Genomic DNA, 19,112 nt, shown 5'->3' with positions numbered 1-19,112 from the left:
TTCAAAGAAGATAAAATAATTGATTTCCATTCTTTTGCATATTAAGATGGTGATGGAATTTCCTGACAACGTACTAAATCTCGATGGGCATCAAAATAATAGTGCACAACTAAAGCAGTTTATTCAGGTAATATTTTTAAAAATCAATGTTTTAAATGGTGTATGTGTGTGTTTTGAAGAGTCATTTAAAATTTTAGCTTTAAGTATTAATACCTAGGACTCTCTAGGCCTTAAGATTGCACTGAAATTGCTTTCTTTCACTAGTGCAACAATGAATATATTTATGTTGCTGTTATGTGAAAGAGATTTGGTGATGTTATCATTTTCTGTGTCCCTAAGGCTTTAGTTTCACCAAGCCATCTTTGCTTGTTTTTGAAAGGTAAAATATATAACTTTTCATTGAGAACTTGTTGTTTTTCTTCTGTAGTGATTGTTTGATTGTTTGTTCAAGTAAAAAAAAAGAAAAAAAATCCTGTGCTGCAAATTTTATGATTTTTATTTAATTTTTTTGATTTTTATTTAATTTTTAAACTGTGATATTTTATAAAACCCTGTATGTAATCAAGATAATGGAAGGTAAATTGTTACTTCAAAATTCTTTTTCTACTTTGGAAAATGAAAGGTTGATGGTAACTGTGAGAAAATTCTTAGGAGTATCTTACTTTCCCATCCTTTTTTGTAAAGCTGGAAGCATTATTTGTAGTATAACTAACTCCATCCGGGTAAAAGTTATTTACTAGAGTTTTGCCCGTTTCTCTACAGCTGTGGTGAGATTCTCAGTCATTTTTCTACCTTGTCATAACCAACAGATAACATTCATATGCTGCACCAGCATTTTAGTTACTCACTGTAGGCTCCTACATGGGTAAAATAGGCCTTGTTCTTTCCTACTAATCCGTAAAACACCTGCCCATACCTCCAGGTTGAGAATTGCTGCTGTACGTGATCATCATCCTAACCTGATTCCTGTAGCTAAACATAGTGTGTTGTTAAAAGTTGAGAGGAAGACATGGCAAAGCTGTGTTGTTCCTTTATTTTCTGCCTTTTAAAATTTTTATTTCAAGTGAGTGTACTAAGCTTAATACTCAGTGAACAAACACTAAATTTCCAGATCCAGGGCTGCTTTTCACCATGCTGGGGCACATACTGTTAAGTCCTGACAGGCTAAGCGGAGTTTTTTATACCTTAATTGCCAAAACAGGAGCTTTGTGGAGCAAATTCAGTACACCATGGGGAAAGCCGACTTATTTTTCTGACTCAGTTGCAGATAGAGATCACAAACCCTTTCCAGGTTGTACTTACTACACAAAAATAGGAACCAGAAGTAGTCAAGAGAAATTTTATGTCTCAAGGACTGTTCTTCAATTTTCTTTCTTTCTCTTTCAGCGACATAGTATGCTTAAGCAGCAAGATCTAAGTATTGCCATGGTGGTGACATCACGGGAAGTATTGAGTGCACTTTCTCAGCTTGTCCCATGTGTTGGTTGTCGTCGCAGTGTGGAGCGCCTCTTTTCCCAGCTTGTAGAGTCTGGAAATCCTGCCCTTGAACCCCTGACAGTAGGCCCCAAGGGAGTCCTGTCTGTAACTCGAAGCTGCATGACTGATGCAAAGAAGCTTTATACCTTATTTTATGTACATGGGTAAGTATAATCAATGAGGGGAAGATGACTTTGTTGGTAACACTGGTAGCTTTTTTACTAAATTTGGTAGGGGCAAAGCTTTGAGTTCAACTTGAACAATTTATTGAGTATCTTTTGTGTGCCAATGACTATATGGTTTTTGTTCTCATATGAAGAAAGGCAGGCAGTAAGCAAATATATGCTCTGTCAGTTAAGTTACAAGTAGAGGAGATGAGTGGTTGGATGGATTTAATATGGAGGATGATCAGGGAAGGCCTCTCTAATAAAATGACATTGAATGTAGACTTGAATGAAATGAGTAAGTAAACCATGTAGATATCCAGGGGAAGGAAGAGAAGGAGCCAGCAATTGTAAGGTTTCAGAGGTTGAAGTTTTCCTGGCCTGTTTGAAGAACAGTAAGGAAGCCATTGTGGCTAGAGCCAGATGAATGAAGGGAATAGTAATAAAAGATGAGACCGGGGTCACCTGGGTGGCTCAGTTGGTTAAGCGTCCAACTTTGGCTCAGGCCGTGATGTCACCATTTGTGAGTTCGAGCTCTGCATTGGCTGCCTGCTGTCAGTACAGAGCCGGCTTCAGATTCTCTGTCTCCCTCTCTCTGTGCCCCTCCTCCGCTTGCACATGTGCACACGTGTTCTCTCTCAAAAATAAACATAAAAGGGTGAGATCAGAGGAGTAATAAAAAGCCTACTTATGTAGTGCCATCCTGAGTTTTTGTTGTTGCTTTTTTAATGTTTGAGAGGGAGAGCTGGGGTGGGGGAGGGGAAGAGAGAGAGGAGAGAGAATCCCAAGCAGGTTCTGTGTTGCCAGCACAGAGCCTATCTTGGGGCTTGATCACATGGACCATGAGTTCATGATCTGAGCCAAAACCAAGAGTGGGACAGTTAACCAACTGAGCTACCCAGGTGCCCCTTTTATTGTTTTTTACTCTAAGTAAGACTGGAAGATTTGGGAGTGTTTTGAGTAGAGGAGTAACATGGTCTGACTTGAATTTTGGTTTACTTTGATCTCTTTGTCAAGAATAAGTGGAAGGGTGGTTGAAGGGCAGAGAAATAAAAGCCGTTTTAAAGTCCATGCAAGAGATAATGATGACCAGTATGGTGGTCACAAAGGTAGTAAGAAATGGTTGGATCCTGGATATATTTTGAGGAATGAGCCAGTAGGATTTTTTGGATAGAATGGATATGGAGGAAGGCATCAAGGATGATTCTCAGATTTGGGATCTAAAGAATAGGACTGGGGTGCGTCGGTGGCTTCGTGGGTTAAGCATCTAACCCTTGATCTCAGCCTCAGGTCTTGATCTCAGGATCAAGAATAAAGAACAGGACAAATGGTTTCCATTACTGAGAAGGGTAAGACTAGGAGGAGCAATTTCGCAGAGCTCACTTTTGGACATGTTAAGTTTGAGATACCAATTGGACATCCAGGTAGAGTTTAGAGAGGTCTGCTCTAGAGATAAAAACGGTGTCATCAGCGTATGTATATCATATTTAAACTATACGTACAGTATTTGAGCTATATGTATGCATACGTACATAATTTAGACCCATAAGATCAAATGGTCACCAAAGTGTGAGTAAATAGGAAAAGAGAAGAGGTCTGAAGACCAAACTCTGTTTAGAGGTGGTGGTAGAGACTTTGGAATTTTACTCTGCCTCAGAAAAGCGTTGGAACGTTTTTGAACAGAGAAGTAACATACTGTGATTTTTGTTTTGAAAACATCACTCCAGCTACTAAGCCTAGAATGTAAACGCAAAAGGTGGAAGCAAGGAGACCATTTGGGAGGCCAGCTGTTGCAGTTGGCTAGGTGAGAGAGACGAGTTGGACCAGAGTGGTAATGGTGGAGGTGATAAGTGATTTGATTCTGGATATATTCAAAAGTTAGAGTTGACAGGCTTTGCTGATTGGTTGCATGCAGGGTGTGGATATTAGCTGTACGCATTTCTATATTTGCACAAAATTTTTGTTGATGGCTTTTTTTTTTTTTTTAGAATTTTTTAAATTTTTTATTCCTTTTTGAGAGAGAGAGAGAGAGAGAGAGAGAGAGAGAGTATGAGCAGGAGAGGAGCAGAGGAAGAGGAAGACACAGATTCCGAAGTAGGCTCCAGGTTCTGAGCTGTTGGCACAGAGCCTGATTTGGGGCTCCAACTCTTGAACTGTGAGGTCATGACCTGAGCTGAAGTCGGATGCCCAACCTTGACTCAGCTACCCAGGCGCCCCCTATTGATGGTTTTTTTCTTATCAAGGATAGTGCTTATTTAGATAATGTTTGCACAGGGGAAGATGGTTGAGAGATAGCAATCAGTCATAAAATATTTGAGTGTTAGGCACACTGCTGGATACAGTGCAGATGCAGGGGTGAATGAGACAGATACAGTCTAAGGGAGTGAGTACATTGAATAGCACAGGTCTCTTCCAACATACTGACAGCCTGGGAATGGAATGGAGAGGACAAGTATACAGACTCTTCTGGGTTAGCATTTGTTTGATGAGAAATTTTCAAGGTAAGGGATATGTCTACAATACTTCAAATATACTTCTCACTAAAAGGTAGGGTGGCTCAGTCGGTTAAGCATCCGACTTCAGCTCAGGTCATGATCTCGCAGTCCATGAGTTCGAGCCCCACATCAGGCTCTGTGCTGACAGCTCAGAGCCTGGAGCCTGCTTAAGATTCTATGTCTCACTCTCTCTCTGCTTCTCCCCCGCTCATGCCCTGTCTCTCTGTGTCTCTCAAAAATAAGTAAATGTTAAAAAAAATTTTTTTAAAGGTAGTAAGTAGAGATTTTGAAAATTCTAAAGACAAATGAATGTTAATCAGACTTTTAATGATTTATTTTTGATTAGGTCCAAACTAAACGACATGATAGATGCTATTCCAAAAAGTAAAAAGAACAAGAGATGTCAGTTGCACTCCTTAGATACACACAAACCAAAACCTTTGGGGTAAGTAGAATCAACTATTAAGATGCTTTGTAATTGTTAAGATTGTAAATGTTGATCGCATTTAGTAGAAAGAAAAAATATTCAACTAGTTTATTAGTTACACTATAACATAGGTTAAAATAAATCTGTCTTCTAATTCTATACAGCCTTTTTGCATTGAGACTGTGTAGGGTAGGGTCTCAATATAGGTCTGATTTTTTTCTTTTGAAGTTTTTTTTTTTTCCTTCTGTTAAATATATTACAGAGGAAGGAGGTTGGAGATCTTTATGGAAATTTATTTAGTTAATACTAAGTTTTTCAAAGTAGTGATATATCATTTTTTGATCTATATGATAGTCATAATGTGTAAATTATTTTTCTTGTCTTTCTTATCTCTAGGTCTCCCTAATAATTTATCAAGGATTAAAAAAAAGCCTTGGATTAGTTGTAGTCATATGTATTTATGTAATTTGCAGTTTTCTTCTTTTCTACAATGCCCAGGGCTGCTTTTGCCCCCATCTCCCAGCACATTGTCACATTTACTGCTTACAAAATTGCTTGAGGTTGAGAGTAGTGAAAGCCATGAAATTTGAAGGAGGTTTCTAAGAAGTAACTTTTGTTTTGAAGTGAATGGGATGGTATGAAAACTATATTTCTGAATTACTTAAAAAAAATTAGTTTTTTAATATCTTGTTGGTATTGTTGATATCATTGTTGTGTAGATATTTTTCTTCCTGATAAAAAGACCTGGAAAACCAGGTAGTGGTATGTTAATAATCTATTAAGAATTTTTTTCCCCTATACTCAGAAACAAATTTTTTAAAAATTTTATTATGAAAACTGCCAAACACATAGGAAAGTAGAGAGACTATTTAAGAACTGCTGCCCCCACTTCCCAGATATCTTCACCCAGATTCAGTAGTGTTATCAAGATTTGTCACATTTGTTTTATTTATCCATCTTTTTTTTTTGCAGAAGTATTTTAAAATAAGTCCCAGGCATCATGCTATTTTACTCCTACATATTTCTACATCCATCTCTAAACACGTGGACATTTTTTTGGTAATGACAGTGCCATTATAACACTTAACCAAATTAACTATAATAATCTAATACCCAGTTTAGATTTTCCCAGCTGTCTCTAAAAATGTCTTCTTACGTGGATTTGTTAGAATCAGGATCCTGACAAGAATCACCAACTACATGATATCTCTGTGAGAGTTCTCTGAACTCAGGAAAGCTCTGTACAACCTAAAGTGGTTATCTAAAGAAAATTGTTATTTTATGTACCTTGTTTACCAATATCTTTATAGAGATTTCCTGACTTTTTGAAAGTAAAATTCAGTCTAATTTTCTCATGAGACCGTAACCTTTACCTGAATGTCTTGTTAGCCAAAGCCACACAGCTGTATTGTATTATAAAAGACTGTCTTCTGGGTTTTTTTATTATGAATATTCTTCATTGAGGAACCAAAGATCAATAGACATCTCAATATCTTACATATCTGCTCATTGCCACCTTCCTTCAAAGATCAGTTCTTCTACTTTTGCTCTGGATTCCATCTCCTGTTGTTCTCAATGACTTTGCTTTATCATTAAGTTTATTATTAAGTTACCTACTTTTGCTAAATTGGCTTACAACTATGTTTTCCTGTCGTTCGGTTTAAAACAAAAACCGAACCTCCACAAACTTCCTCACATTCTCCTTCAGCTATCACCCTGCTACATCAGAAGCCAAATGTTTTAGAAGGTGGTTTGCTGAGTTATGGAATCAGTATGAGTTGATCTTGAACACTGTCTCCTAAGGTAGCTTCAGTTATTCCCAGAAGCATGGATAGCAGGCCAGGGAGTACAATGTACTTAGCCAAGACTCCCTCTCCTCCACTTTGGATGGTTCCGCCATTGTATGCTACTGTGACTCCATTTTACATGTTTGCATTGTTACCCACCCCCGCTCTTTCTGTTAGACTTTCTCCAGGGAAGTATTAACAGTTGATTAGGTTATAACCTAATCAGTGGCAACAATCCAGCTCAGCCTTCCGGAGAATGTTCTTGTATCCATGCAAGTAACCCCAAGTTATTGTCTGGCTGGGAGTAAGTTTGAGATCCAAAGGAAAAGTTTAGGCTACACTTGTAGGCCTGTAGCTGATGACTGAAGATTATCTTAGCGGTATTTATAAAATCTACCTATAGAGAGAGTAGAGTAAGAGAGAAAAATGCTGAGGAATTTAGTTTATTGGTAGAAAAGAAGCCAGTAAAGAAACTTGAGAAAGAGTGGCCAGAGAGGTAGGAGGAAGCCAGAGGAAAAGAGTGTTTCAGGGGGACTCTGGTTAGCTGTATTGAGTGCTGCTGAGTCATCAAGGACCCAGAAGTGTCCATTGGATATAGCAACACTGTAATAATTGGTGATCTTGATGAGCAGATCTGCAGTTGAATGAAAACAATCCAGATCAGAATGGGCAGAACAGTGAATGCAGTCTAAGGTGTAATGGATTAATCTGTGAGTGGAAAGTGTAGGAGTGCAAAGATTTCTTTCTCAGAAAGCTTGATCTTGAAAGGAAGGAGTGATACAAAGACATTGAGCTGAGAGAGACTGTGGATAAAATTTTGATTTGAGCTGTGGCATTTTTTAAAAGTATTTTTTAGATTAATGCTTTCATGTTCTAATATAATAGTCATTCCCCAGCCTCTGATTTCATGAGCCTTTTTCTCAACTGTGAGAACTTGAGTTTGAGGGTTAATCAGTTTTAGGAGATTATGGGTCACTCAAGCACAATTAGAAAAAGAGGAAATATGGAAGTCAAGAGTGGAAGGATGGAACATGGAAGGCAGAGCAGTGGTTGAGGTTTTTGTTTCAAGTTACATTGCTGAACCTTGCCTGAGCCCTTGTGACAGGGAATAGGGAGCTGCATTGTTCATACGACCTTAGGTGGTGGGCAGGGAGTTGAGAAATACCTATTTAGCTATATAGAGTAGGTTAAGTAAAGATTCAGAGGTTTTTCCATCTCAGGCATCCAAGGTAGTGAATTCCTAGGACTGTAGTGAGACCTGCAGAACAGGCAGGAGCCAGTTGTTCAGAATCATGAAATACCAAGAAGACTATCATTGAATGGAATATAGACACACATTTCTCCTGGAATGCGCATCTGCAACAAAGCAAAATGCATGACCAGCGCTATACTGAAACCTGTGGGGGAAGGAGAGTCTGGGAAATTTTTAGTAATTTTTAAATTATTTGTATAGTATTTACTGATACAAGTTGTATAAAGTGGTCATCTTCGTGTGCTATCTTTCTTTAAGTATATGTAAAAATTTGTTTAATTAGATTAATCTGTGATTTTTTTACCCCCCAGCTACTTATAAATGTGAAGGTAGATAAGAGTTTTGTTGCCATGGGTTAGCTATAAAATCACATTAAGTAGATCAAAACTTGTTAGAATTTATAATTTTTGGAAGATTGATCCATTTTGTAGGTGATAATGTAATACTTTTTAGCCCTGTTAACTTTAAAGCATTCCAAGTAGATTTGCTCATAAAATGCTTAGTATCGTAATGAGATGTATCTTGATAAATGTAAATGTTAAGTTGTGTCAGATAAATTTAATAGTTGAACAAAAATTTATATATAAAGATATGAGCATATGTTTAAATAACACTTTAATTTGGTTAAAATTAATATGTAATTATATACAAATTTGCAAACTTAATCTACTAATAATATAAGTATTAAAGAGTTCTTGATTTTAATTTAGACTATAGAAATTATTCCTTCAGATTATCTCAGTGTCACTAAGCTTTGTACTATACTGTACTACAGTGAAGGGAGCAGTAGCAGTGTCAGTTCAGAGAAGTTAAGTACAGATAAGAGAAGTAGTGAAGACCACAGGAAGGACAGCAAGTGTAGGATCATTTTCCATTATGGACCTTTCCAGGGAACAGCCAGGTAAAATCAAGCAATCCTTTACTCTGCCTTTTTTTTAAATGTTTTACCCTTATATATTCCTCCTTTTCACTAATACTTGTTTCTTTCTGCAGAGGTTGTTGGATGGACGTCTGGGAACTAATGTCCCAAGAATGCAGGGATGAAGTAGTTTTAATTGACTCTAGTTGTCTCTTAGAAACACTAGAAACATACCTGCGAAAACACAGGTAAGTCTTGACCTTTAGGTCATCACAGTATAGTTGGAAGGTGCTTTAATGCCCTCTCGGTCATCCAAATTGACCTGTCACCTCTTCATATAATATCACTTCAGTCTTCCCATTAATACGTGGTACTAAGCAGAGCTTAATGTTAGGGTAAGCAGTTCCTTTATGGGATGCCTCTTAGTGTTATGTTAGCCTTCTTATGTTGAACCAGCATCTCCTCTTTCTGTAATTTTTACTTTTAAATTTTATTGGCCTGTTAGTTCCAAGCCAGTAAAGTGTGCCTAATTGAGTAAAGTGTACTTAACCACTTTGGAAACTCTAGTATTCCTTGTTTTTATGATAGAAGCATTTCATGTTGTCATTTTAAAAATCAAAGTTTAATTTAGCAGCTTTCATTTAGTAATATTTTGAATTATTTCTTCTATAATTATTTGTCAAGACCTAAAAGTAGAGCTGGAATTTGTGTGCTTCATGTACTAAAAAAGTAACTTCAGATTTTTCTTTTTAGAATACTACTTTACAAAGGAATTTTCTAAGTGTCATTAACATTTGGAAATGCGTAGGGAGGGAGAGTGCAGTAGGAAAGGAAACTGGTAAGGGAACCATCTAGAGATGGTGTTCTTGGGGGGAGTTGTACTCTTTTAAGATAAATTTGTCACATGTATGGTGTATGGTTGTGTGTTTTTTGACCTGAGATATATATATATATATATAATTAAATGTAAATGATAAAAAACTGGCATTTATCAAGACTGGTGTTTATATGGCAATGAGGTAATGGCTTAACCTACATACTAAGGTGTTTTTTCACTTACAATATTTCTTGTGAATTTGCCTTTTTGCTTGATTATACCCAAGAGAGTAGAGAATATGTCAAATATTTGGAGTTTTGCAGGAGAGGGATTATATAGACACAAAACATACTTAAATATATAGGTCCATATTAGAGTCTTTCTTTCAATATGAATTGATCATTAAATATTAATTGGTCCATCCAAAAGATAGCTTTTTGGGGTGGTATATTACTAGTTATTAGAACTAATCTTTTGGAGTTTCCTGTAACGGTTGTATATATTTCCTGTATCTGGATGGCAGTATTTTGTCTAGAAGAAGGTGGAGTCTGTTTTATAAATATCTGAAGGGTGGGGAAAAGTACAATTAAGAGAGATTGCTTTGAATCCTGGGTTATACTGATTATAACTTTGTACAAGTTACTTGACTTTTCTGTACCTCAGTTTTTTTCTTAAGACAAAAATAATGATAGTACTTAATTAATTGTAGGATTAAATTTGTCATGGGGACAGATGATACATAGTGAGGCTTACTTAGAACAGTATCTGGTACATAGTGTAAGCACATTAGTGAATGTTTGCATGCAAGATTTGCAAGTTCTTATTCCTCTGTATCTAGTTCTTGTTTTAGGTACAGTTTGAGTTTTGAGATGTGTAGAATCAGTTGAGAATGATTTCTAAATGTCTAAATAATGTACTTTTTTTTGGCAGTTCTATTTAGTGGACTTTTCTGAACACTATAACGTGCTCAGAAGATTTGGTAACACAGAAGATTTGATAAGATTTGATAACACTAGCCATTTTATTAGAAATGAGGTGTTAAGAAACTGTGAAACCTCTGCCTTAAAATGTTTTTTACATTTATGTGCAAGGTTACTTTTGAAAACGGGAAAAGTCACTTTCATTCTTACAGCTACCATATAGTATTTTTAAATTGCTCTTTGCTTGTATTAACTATGGTTATATGCATACATACATTAATCAACTATGAGAATTTAAAGCAGTAAAATATGGGAGAAATATTTCAAGTTTTATTATTGCTGCTGAATAACATTTAATCATTTATTTACCTGAAAAACCATTCATTTACCTGAAAATCTTTTATAACCTGAAAACATGGAAGTGTTTGTTATTTCTGCATTTAAGTCTATTCTCTCCCTCAAGGGGAAGACTTTTTTAATTGTGGTTAAAAAAAAAAAAACACCACAAATTGACTCTTAAACAGTTTTTAAGTGAACATTAAGTGGCATTTAGGTTGTTGCCCCTGTATCTTAGCTATTTCTAATAATGATACAATGAACATGAGTGTAGAAATAGCTCTTTGAGATCCTGTTTTCAGTTCTTTTGGATATATACTCAAAAATGGGATTACCAGGTCATATGATAGTTCTGTTTTTAATTTTTTGAGGAAATGCTATACTGTTTGCTATTATTGACAGCACTATTTTACAATTTCAGCAGCAGTGTAGTGTGCAAGGGTTCCAGTGTCTCCACATCTTTGCTAACACATGTTTCTTATTTTTTTGGAGTGGCCATACTAATGGGTGTAAGGTAGTATTGTGTGGTTGTGATTTGCATTTCCCTAATGATTAGTGATGTTGAACAACTTTTCATGTGCTTGTTAGCCATTTGTATATCAGGAGAAATGTCTATTCATGTCTTTCGCCCAGTATTTAATTTTTTTGTTGTTATTATTGAGTTGTAGGAGTTCTTATACATTCTAGATATTCACCCCTTATCCAGTATGTGGTTTGGAAATATTTTCTAAAAAAAATTTCTTTCAGTGTTTATTTTTGAGACAGAGAGAGACAGAGCATGAGCGGGGGAGGGGCAGAGAGAGGGAGACACAGAATCTGAAGCAGGCTCCAGGCTCTGAGCTGTCAGCACAGAGCCTGACATGAGCTTGAACTCACAAACCGTGAGATCATGACCTGAGCGAAGTCAGACATTTAACCGACTGAGCCACCCAGGTGCCCTGTTTGCAAATACTTTCTCTGTGGTTGTCTTTGACTCTCTTGTTTCCTTTGCTACACAGAAGCTTTTAAGTTGGATATAGTCTCATTTGTCTGTTTGCTGTGCTTTTGATGTCATATCCAAAAAATCATCACCTATTCAATATGAAATTTGGGGGTGGGGCACCTGTGTGGTTTAGTCCGTTAAGTGCCCGACTCTGATTTTGGCTCAGTTCATGATCTCACAGTTTGTGAAACAAGCTTCATGTCCAACTCTGCGCTGACAGTGTGGACAGAGCCTGCTTGGATTCTCTCCCTCTCTCCTCCTCCCCCACTCGCACATGCTGTCTCTTGCTCTCTCTCTCGCTCTCTCTCACACATACACACACACTCTCTCTCTCTCAAAATAAATGAACATTAAAAAAAAATTTTTTTTCAGGGCACCTGGGTGGCTCAGTCGGTTGAGCATCTGGCTTCAGCTCAGGTCATAATCTCATAGTCCATGAGTTCAAGCCCCACGTCGGGCTCTGTGCTGACAGCTCAAAGCCTGGAGCCTGCTTCGGATTCTGTGTCTCCTCTCTCTGCACCTCCCCTGCTCACACTCTGTCTCTCTCTCAAAAATAAACATTTGAAAAAATTAAAAAAAATTTTTTTTTCTTCCTGTGTTTTCTTCTAGGAGTTTTGTAATTTCAGATCTTAATATTTAGGCTATAGTCTATTTTGTGTTAATTTTTGTATATTTCAGTGTTTTTGGAGCATTAATGAAAGTGCGATTTGACTTGTCAACATTATTGCCTGTGTTTACTAAGTGGACTTAGAGCTTCTATTTTAACATCTATTCATTTCAAGAAGCATACTTAGAAAGATGTGTGTATCAAACAACTGCATGGCATTGTGAGGGTAAATACAGTAAGAAGAATAAATCACAAATATGGGAACACAGAGGAAGGCTAATTCTAGTTATGGGAATTACAGAGGGCTTCTTTAAGGATGGGCATGATTTAGGCAAATGGAGAAGGATGTGGAGAGGAGTGGGGAGGAAGCAGAAGAAAAAAAGACTAAAGTAAGGACACATAAGCTATGTTCAAAAGTAGTCCATTGTCTGTACAGTATGTACAGAAAGGCAGGGTAGACTGGGAGAAGCATGAGGGAGATGGGAGTCTTGGGAAATAAATCTGGAAATAGGTGGGGTAAGAGAGGAAGTCACTGAAGGGCTTAATAAGGAGTTGGAACTTTATTTATAGACGGGAGGGGTCTTGAAGCTGAGAGTGAGATAATCAGATTTGTTTTAAAAATTTTGTTACGAGAGATGCATTGGAGCTAGAAAAAATGCAAGCAGGGAAGTCAGGAAGCTTTTTAAAGAATTATCTAGGCAGTTTAAAACAGGGCAGGGGGGATCAGAAAGAAGGGGCTGATGAGAGATGTAAGAAATAATACTGGTGTGCCTGGGTGGCTCAGTTAAGTGCCACTCTTGACTTCCGCTTGGGTCATGATCTCATGGTTTGTGAGTTTGAGCCCCAGGTCAGGCTCTGCTCTTGGGATTCCCTTTCTCTCCCTCTCTCTGCCCCTCCCCTACTTGCAATCTCTCTCAAAATAAATAAACATTTTTAAAAATACTAAAAATAATAATAATACTTGATGCCATTTTGGCTCCACCCCTAAAAGAGGACCTGAGGAGAAGTTGGTAGTTAACTAAGGTTTTCTTCCTGGGTGACTGAATGGTGGCGTTCTCAACAAGTTTAGAAGGGAACAGTGTCGCCCTTAGTATCGGACAGGGAGTTTAACTTGTTGCCTATTACATATCTGTGATGTCCCCCCTTTTTCAGTATGAGTTTGGCCCTGAGGCAAGGGCAGAGACTTGAACAAGAGCTGTAGAGGTGAGAGGCACACATGTTGGCTGAAGCCATGGGAATAGAAGTCACCTAGGGAGATGAATTTAAAGAGATCAAAATTTCTTCATTCCACTACAGCTGATCTTCCCAGAGAGGCAGCCTGGCCTTTTTTTTTTTTTTTTTTTTTTTTTTTACCTGACTAAGTTCTTTCTTATTCAGGAAATCAAAGATAAAGAAACAAGGCTCTATTTTTTCCTTTCTGATTAAATAATGTTTGGTTTCTAAAAGAAAATGTCATCATCTTCTACATTCACACTGTCTTGTACACCTTTTTTTTTTTCTCTTCTACACTTTTGCCACATTATAAACACTTAAGTTTAGACCACATTTTAAATAAATGTTTGTTAATTGGGGTGGGGGAATCCCAAGCAGGCTCCATGTTCAACATAGAGTTCAGTCTCAAATGCACAGGATCACAACTTGTGCCAATATCAGGAGTCAGACACTCAACCAACTGAGCCACCTAGGTGCGTGCCCCTAGACCACATTTTTATGTGTATGTTGTCAATATTATGATTGTGTATTAAGAACATACTTTTTTCTTCAGAAATATGGGTGGCTCAGTCTGTTGAGTGTCTGACTCTTGATTTTGACTCAGGTCAGCTCTGTGCTGACAGCATGCAGCTTGCTTTGTATCCTCCCTCTCTCTCTGCCCCTCCTGCTCGTGCTCTTTCTGTCTCTATCAGAATAAATAAGTTTTTTAAAAAAAGAAGGAAATGGGGTGCCTGGGTGGCTCAGTCAGTTAAGTGTCTGACTTTGGCTCAGGTCTTGATCTCGCAGTTTGTGAGTTCGAGCCCTGCATTGGGCTCTGTACTGACAGCTCAGAGCCTGGACCCTGCTTCAATTCTGTGTCTCCCTCTGTCTCTGCCCCTCCCCTGCTCACACTCTGTCTCTTTCAAAAATAAATAAACATTAAAAAATTAAAAAAAAAAAAAAGAAGGAATTTGACCTTTTGGAAATTATTAGTAACTAAAACTCCATGTGCCACTTTCCTATTCTTTTTGCCCCCACCCTCTTCCCAATGCTTATTAGCTAATGAGGTGTTAAAATGTTGTAGCAGAATTTCAAATCAAGTTTTACTGACTGAAGATAGCAACTATTTTCAGAGGCTGAAGGGAGAGTGATTCTTTGAGTCATTGGTTTGTAGCTTCTTGTTTTATTTCTGACCTGTATGAATTGCTCTTGAGGAAGTGATATGCTAGTCCTTGGCAACTATTTTCTGGAAATGTATGTTATGAACAAACAGTGTATATCTGCCTCATTCTTTTAGGTCCGTGTGTCTCTCTTGTTTAAAAATCATTTGCAGGGCGCCTGGGTGGCTCAGTCGGTTGAGCACCCGACTTCAGCTCAGGTCATGATCTTACAATCTGTGGGTTTGACAGCTCAGAGCCTGGAGCCTGCTTCCATTCTGTGTCTCCCCCTCTCTCTGTCCCTCTCCTGCTTGCGCTGTATCTCTCTCTAAAATAAAATAAATAAACATTAAAAAAAACTTTAAAAAATCATTTGCAAACGGGTGCCTGGGTGGCTCAGTCGGTTAAGCGTCAGACTCTCTATTTCAGCTCAGTTCATGATCTAAGGGTTTGTGAGTTAAAGCCCCATGTCGGGCTCTGCACTGACAGTGTGGAGCATGCTCAAGATTCTCTCTCCCTCTCTGCCCCTCCCTCCCTTCCTCCCTCTCTCTCTCTTTCTTTCTCCCTCTCAAAAATAAATAAGTATTTAAAAAAATCATTTGCAAGGGTGCCTGGGTGACTCAGTCGGTTAAGCATCCGACTCTTGATTTTGGCTCAGGTCATGATCTTGAGGTTTGTGATGTGAGACTGAGCCCCACATTGGACTCTGTGCTGACAGTTTGAAGCCTGTTTGGGATTCTTTTTCCCCCCTCTCTCTGCCCCTCCCCGCTCATGTCTGTCTTTTCCTCCCCCCCTTCAAAATAGACATTTAAAAAAATAAAAATCATTTGCAAATGGAAATCTAGCTGTACTCTGTAATCCCTAAAATTGTATATATCTTACACGTGTATGTTTTAAATGTGTGTTTGGAGGATTTTTTTTAATGCGCCATATGGGAGGGGAGTGTTATTGTCTAGTACACTGTTACATGCTTTACGGAATAATTATGCAGCCTTTTCTTAATTTTGAAGTATTTCTTTTCAACAGGTTTTGCACTGATTGCAAAAATAAAGTTCTCCGAGCATACAATATCCTTATTGGTGAACTTGATTGCAGCAAAGAGAAGGGCTACTGTGCTGCACTTTATGAAGGTTTGCGGTGCTGTCCACATGAACGGCACATACATGTTTGCTGTGAAACAGACTTCATTGCACATCTTTTGGGTCGTGCTGAGCCAGAGTTCGCAGGAGGGTATGAGTATGTAATTTGCTAGAATGGGCTATCTAGCGCTTTGCTTCATTTTATTACTGAAAGTTTTATTTCCATCACCTTTTGCATCAGTACATATATATGTATAAATTCAGGTGTGCTTGTAAAGAGTTTGCTTTCTTTAAAATCTGCATTTCTTAATTGACTGAATAAAAATAGAAAGTGTTCTGTGGTGTTCATTTCAGTCCTCTGCTCCTTGTTGCTTGAAGTAGACAGGCTTTTTTTTTTTTTTTTTGGCTTTCATCATTATAGATTATCATTTTCACTTGAAAATGATTCAAGGGATTTTTTTTCCCCCTCCATCCATGCATTTCCATATCTAAATTTTGTTCATTATGATGGTTTTTGCATAGGAAGAGGTCTTTGCAGCAAAGTGTTAAATATTTTACTGAATGTAATTAATGAATTGTGTATGTTATCACTGAATTATATAGGAACCTAAAATTTTATCTCTGGCTTTTTTGTGAAAATAAAATCAGAAAAGGTTCATAGAATAAAATGAACCCATTTTGTTTTGTGTTTTGTGTATCAGCTCTCATTTGAGTGCCTATTTTGTGCTAGGCACATAGAACACAAAGACTTACCAGTGAAGTTCTGTGAACCCTACTACTGAAAACTAGCCTAGAGGGCTTTTGTCCATGATTCAATCACTTTCGCACTGCCTTTATCCATTACTCCTCAAAAAAAAGAAACCTACAAAACCCAAATAGGCATTTGTTATAATTGGAAGGTGAAGGAGCTATCATGCCTCCTATGAGCTGGACACATTATATTAGACTTCTTGTGCCCAAAAACCATCTCTTTAGAGCCCCAGTTCCTGAATTATCTTATTTTTAGCAATATTAGGACTGAGTTCTGCCTGCATGTGTATTTCTCATTGGTTATGTACATGTATGCTTGTGTGTTTTTATGTACATTTAATTTGAATGTATAACTGGCTTCTTACCAGGTATGCAAATTGTGTTTAAACCCTGAACCCTCTTGGGGCGCCTGGGTGGCTCAGTCGGTTAAGCATCCGACTTCGGCTCAGGTCACGATCTCGCGGTCCGTGAGTTCGAGCCCCATGTCAGGCTCTGGGCTGATGGCTCAGAGCCTGGAGCCTGCTTCCGATTCTGTGTCTCCTTCTCTCTCTGCCCCTCCCCCGTTCATGCTCTGTCTCTCTCTGTCTCAAAAATAAATAAATGTTAAAAAAAAATTTTTTTTAAATAAATAAATAAATAAAAAATAAACCCTGAACCCTCTTATCTGTCTTTTACTCTTTCAGCAAAGGGTACTAGGAATTATGTGTGATTTATTCTCCTTTACAGACGAAGAGAAAGGCATGCTAAGACAATAGATATAGCTCAAGAAGAAGTTCTGACCTGCTTGGGAATTCATCTTTATGAAAGACTGCATCGAATCTGGCAAAAACTACGAGCAGAAGAGCAAACATGGCAGATGCTTTTCTATCTTGGTGTTGATGCTTTGCGCAAGAGTTTTGAGGTAAGAATAGTGACCTGCTTCATTGTCTAAGATTGCTTGGTTAGGTTATTGGACTGAATGTTAATATAAGCTAGCAGTCTGATTTTGCCTCAGAGGGCTGTGATTCACTGATACTGGAATGGATTTGGGGGTGGATTTAGGGGAAGGGAATTAGAATTTAAGTTTGTGGATTTTGGGGGTGCCTGGGTGGCTCAGTCAGTTAAGATTCCGACTTTGGCTCAGGTCATCATCTCGCAGTCCATGAGTTTGAGCCCTGCGTTGGGCCCTATGCTGACAGCTCAGAGTCTGGAGCCTGCTTCGGATTCTGTGTCTCCCTCCCTCTCTCTCTGCCCCTCCTCTGCTTATGCTGTGCTTCTCTCTCTCAAAAATGAATAAACGTTAAAAAACATAAAAAAAAAAAAAGTTTATGGATTTTCTTTGATTTTAATCCTGTTATTCTGCCAGCTTTGATATTTAGACTTTCTCAGAGTGGAAAACTGAAGTTGATTATTTAGCAGCATGTTGCTATGAAGTATAGCTAATGAAAAGGTAAAAGCAACCCAGAGTAAATTTGCGACTTAATTCATGAGTCTCAGTTTGTCTGCTGATATCCAGTAGCCTCTTTATAGTGCTGGTTTTGGGTTTGGTGTTTGTGATTTGGTAACCTTCCCCACCCCCACCCCCCCCCGCACCCCCCCCAGTTCTCTGTAGCACATAAAATTTTGGCTAGTGAACATCTTGTTATATTCTGAGGCATGGCTGTAACCCTTTAACTGGGTCACGGATCCCTTTTGTGAATTATATGAAAGCTATAAACCTTTTTTTTCAGAAGCCCATCTGTGAACTTTAAACATTGTTCTGGGGAGTCTGAGGAGATTTGTACTAGTTCTTGCTGAACGCTTTTTTTTCTTTTCTTTTTATATGTTTGTGACTTCAGAAACTAGATCATCTAATCAGGTTAAATAGTCTTCTGTTGTGTTAAGAAATGAATGTTTGCTGTGTTGGAATTGAAATTTGAAACTAGAATATTGCTGGTTTGGAAGAGGAGTGTGTGTAATAAGTCTGCCTTCCCTGTAGGGATTGGTGGTATATTCACTTCCTGTAGATTTTAAGCTGTCATCATTTAAAGTGTTAAAATTTAGGGGCATCTAGGTGGCTCGATCAGTTAAGCGTCAGACTCTTGATTTCTGCTCAGGTCGTGATCTCAGTTTGTGGGTTCGAGCCCTGCATCGGGCTCCGTGCTGATGTCGCAGAACCTGCTTGGGATTCTCTCTCTCTCCCTCTCTCTGCCCTCCCCCTGTTCATGCTCTCTCTCTTTCTCAAAATAAATAAACTTAAAAAAATAAAGTATTAAAATTTAGGGACACCTGGGTGGCTCATTCGGTTAAGCATCCAACTCTTGATTTTGTCTCAGGTCATGATTTCGTGGGGTCATGGGATCAAGCCCCATGTCAGGCTTTGTGCAAATGGCACAGAGACTGCTTGGGATTTTCTCTGTCTTCTCTCTCTGCCCCTCCCCTACTTGTGCTCACTCGTGCTCTCTCAAATAAATAAACATTAAATAAATAAAGCATTAAAATTTAAGATTCTTTGTAGGAATGCTCTGGTAAATTGCAACATGAATTATTTGTGTGTGTGGTATCATTTAAAATTAGCAATTGAGAATTTCCAAGGAAAGTAAAGGTAGTTTTGACCAGTATTCATTCTCAACTTTGTTTTTATAATAGATGACTGTGGAAAAAGTACAGGGTATTAGCCGATTGGAACAACTTTGTGAAGAGTTTTCAGAGGAGGAACGAGTAAGAGAACTCAAGCAAGAAAAGAAACGCCAGAAACGGAAGAACAGACGAAAAAATAAATGTGTATGTGATATTCCTACTCCTTTACAAGCAGCAGATGAAAAGGAAGTAAGCCAAGAGAAGGTAGTATTCCT

General features: G+C 38.0%; 1 protein-coding gene across 8 annotated transcripts in view; it reads left to right on the top strand.

The window, feature by feature from the left end:
• The window catches only part of GGNBP2 (gametogenetin binding protein 2), a 34,429-nt gene that overhangs the window by 9,993 nt on the left and 5,324 nt on the right, over nucleotides 1–19,112 (top strand). For 4 of the 8 annotated variants that reach the window (XM_042966858.1, XM_042966857.1, XM_042966856.1 and 1 more), the window contains exons 3-10: nucleotides 47–127; nucleotides 1,387–1,640; nucleotides 4,482–4,580; nucleotides 8,377–8,502; nucleotides 8,595–8,708; nucleotides 15,497–15,706; nucleotides 17,026–17,200; nucleotides 18,907–19,101. In XM_042966858.1, the coding sequence (XP_042822792.1) occupies nucleotides 47–127; nucleotides 1,387–1,640; nucleotides 4,482–4,580; nucleotides 8,377–8,502; nucleotides 8,595–8,708; nucleotides 15,497–15,706; nucleotides 17,026–17,200; nucleotides 18,907–19,101 (1,254 nt within the window). The remainder of the gene's footprint in view (nucleotides 1–46; nucleotides 128–1,386; nucleotides 1,641–4,481; nucleotides 4,581–8,376; nucleotides 8,503–8,594; nucleotides 8,709–15,496; nucleotides 15,707–17,025; nucleotides 17,201–18,906; nucleotides 19,102–19,112) is intronic. The other 4 variants (XM_042966861.1, XM_042966860.1, XM_042966862.1 and 1 more) reach the window with 4 other exon arrangements.

The sequence above is a fragment of the Panthera tigris genome, chromosome E1, assembly GCF_018350195.1.
Source record: "Panthera tigris isolate Pti1 chromosome E1, P.tigris_Pti1_mat1.1, whole genome shotgun sequence".
NCBI classification, from domain to species: domain Eukaryota; kingdom Metazoa; phylum Chordata; class Mammalia; order Carnivora; family Felidae; genus Panthera; species Panthera tigris.
The sequence above is the reverse complement of the archived record's forward strand: the minus strand, read 5'-3'. Positions and strand labels throughout refer to the sequence as shown.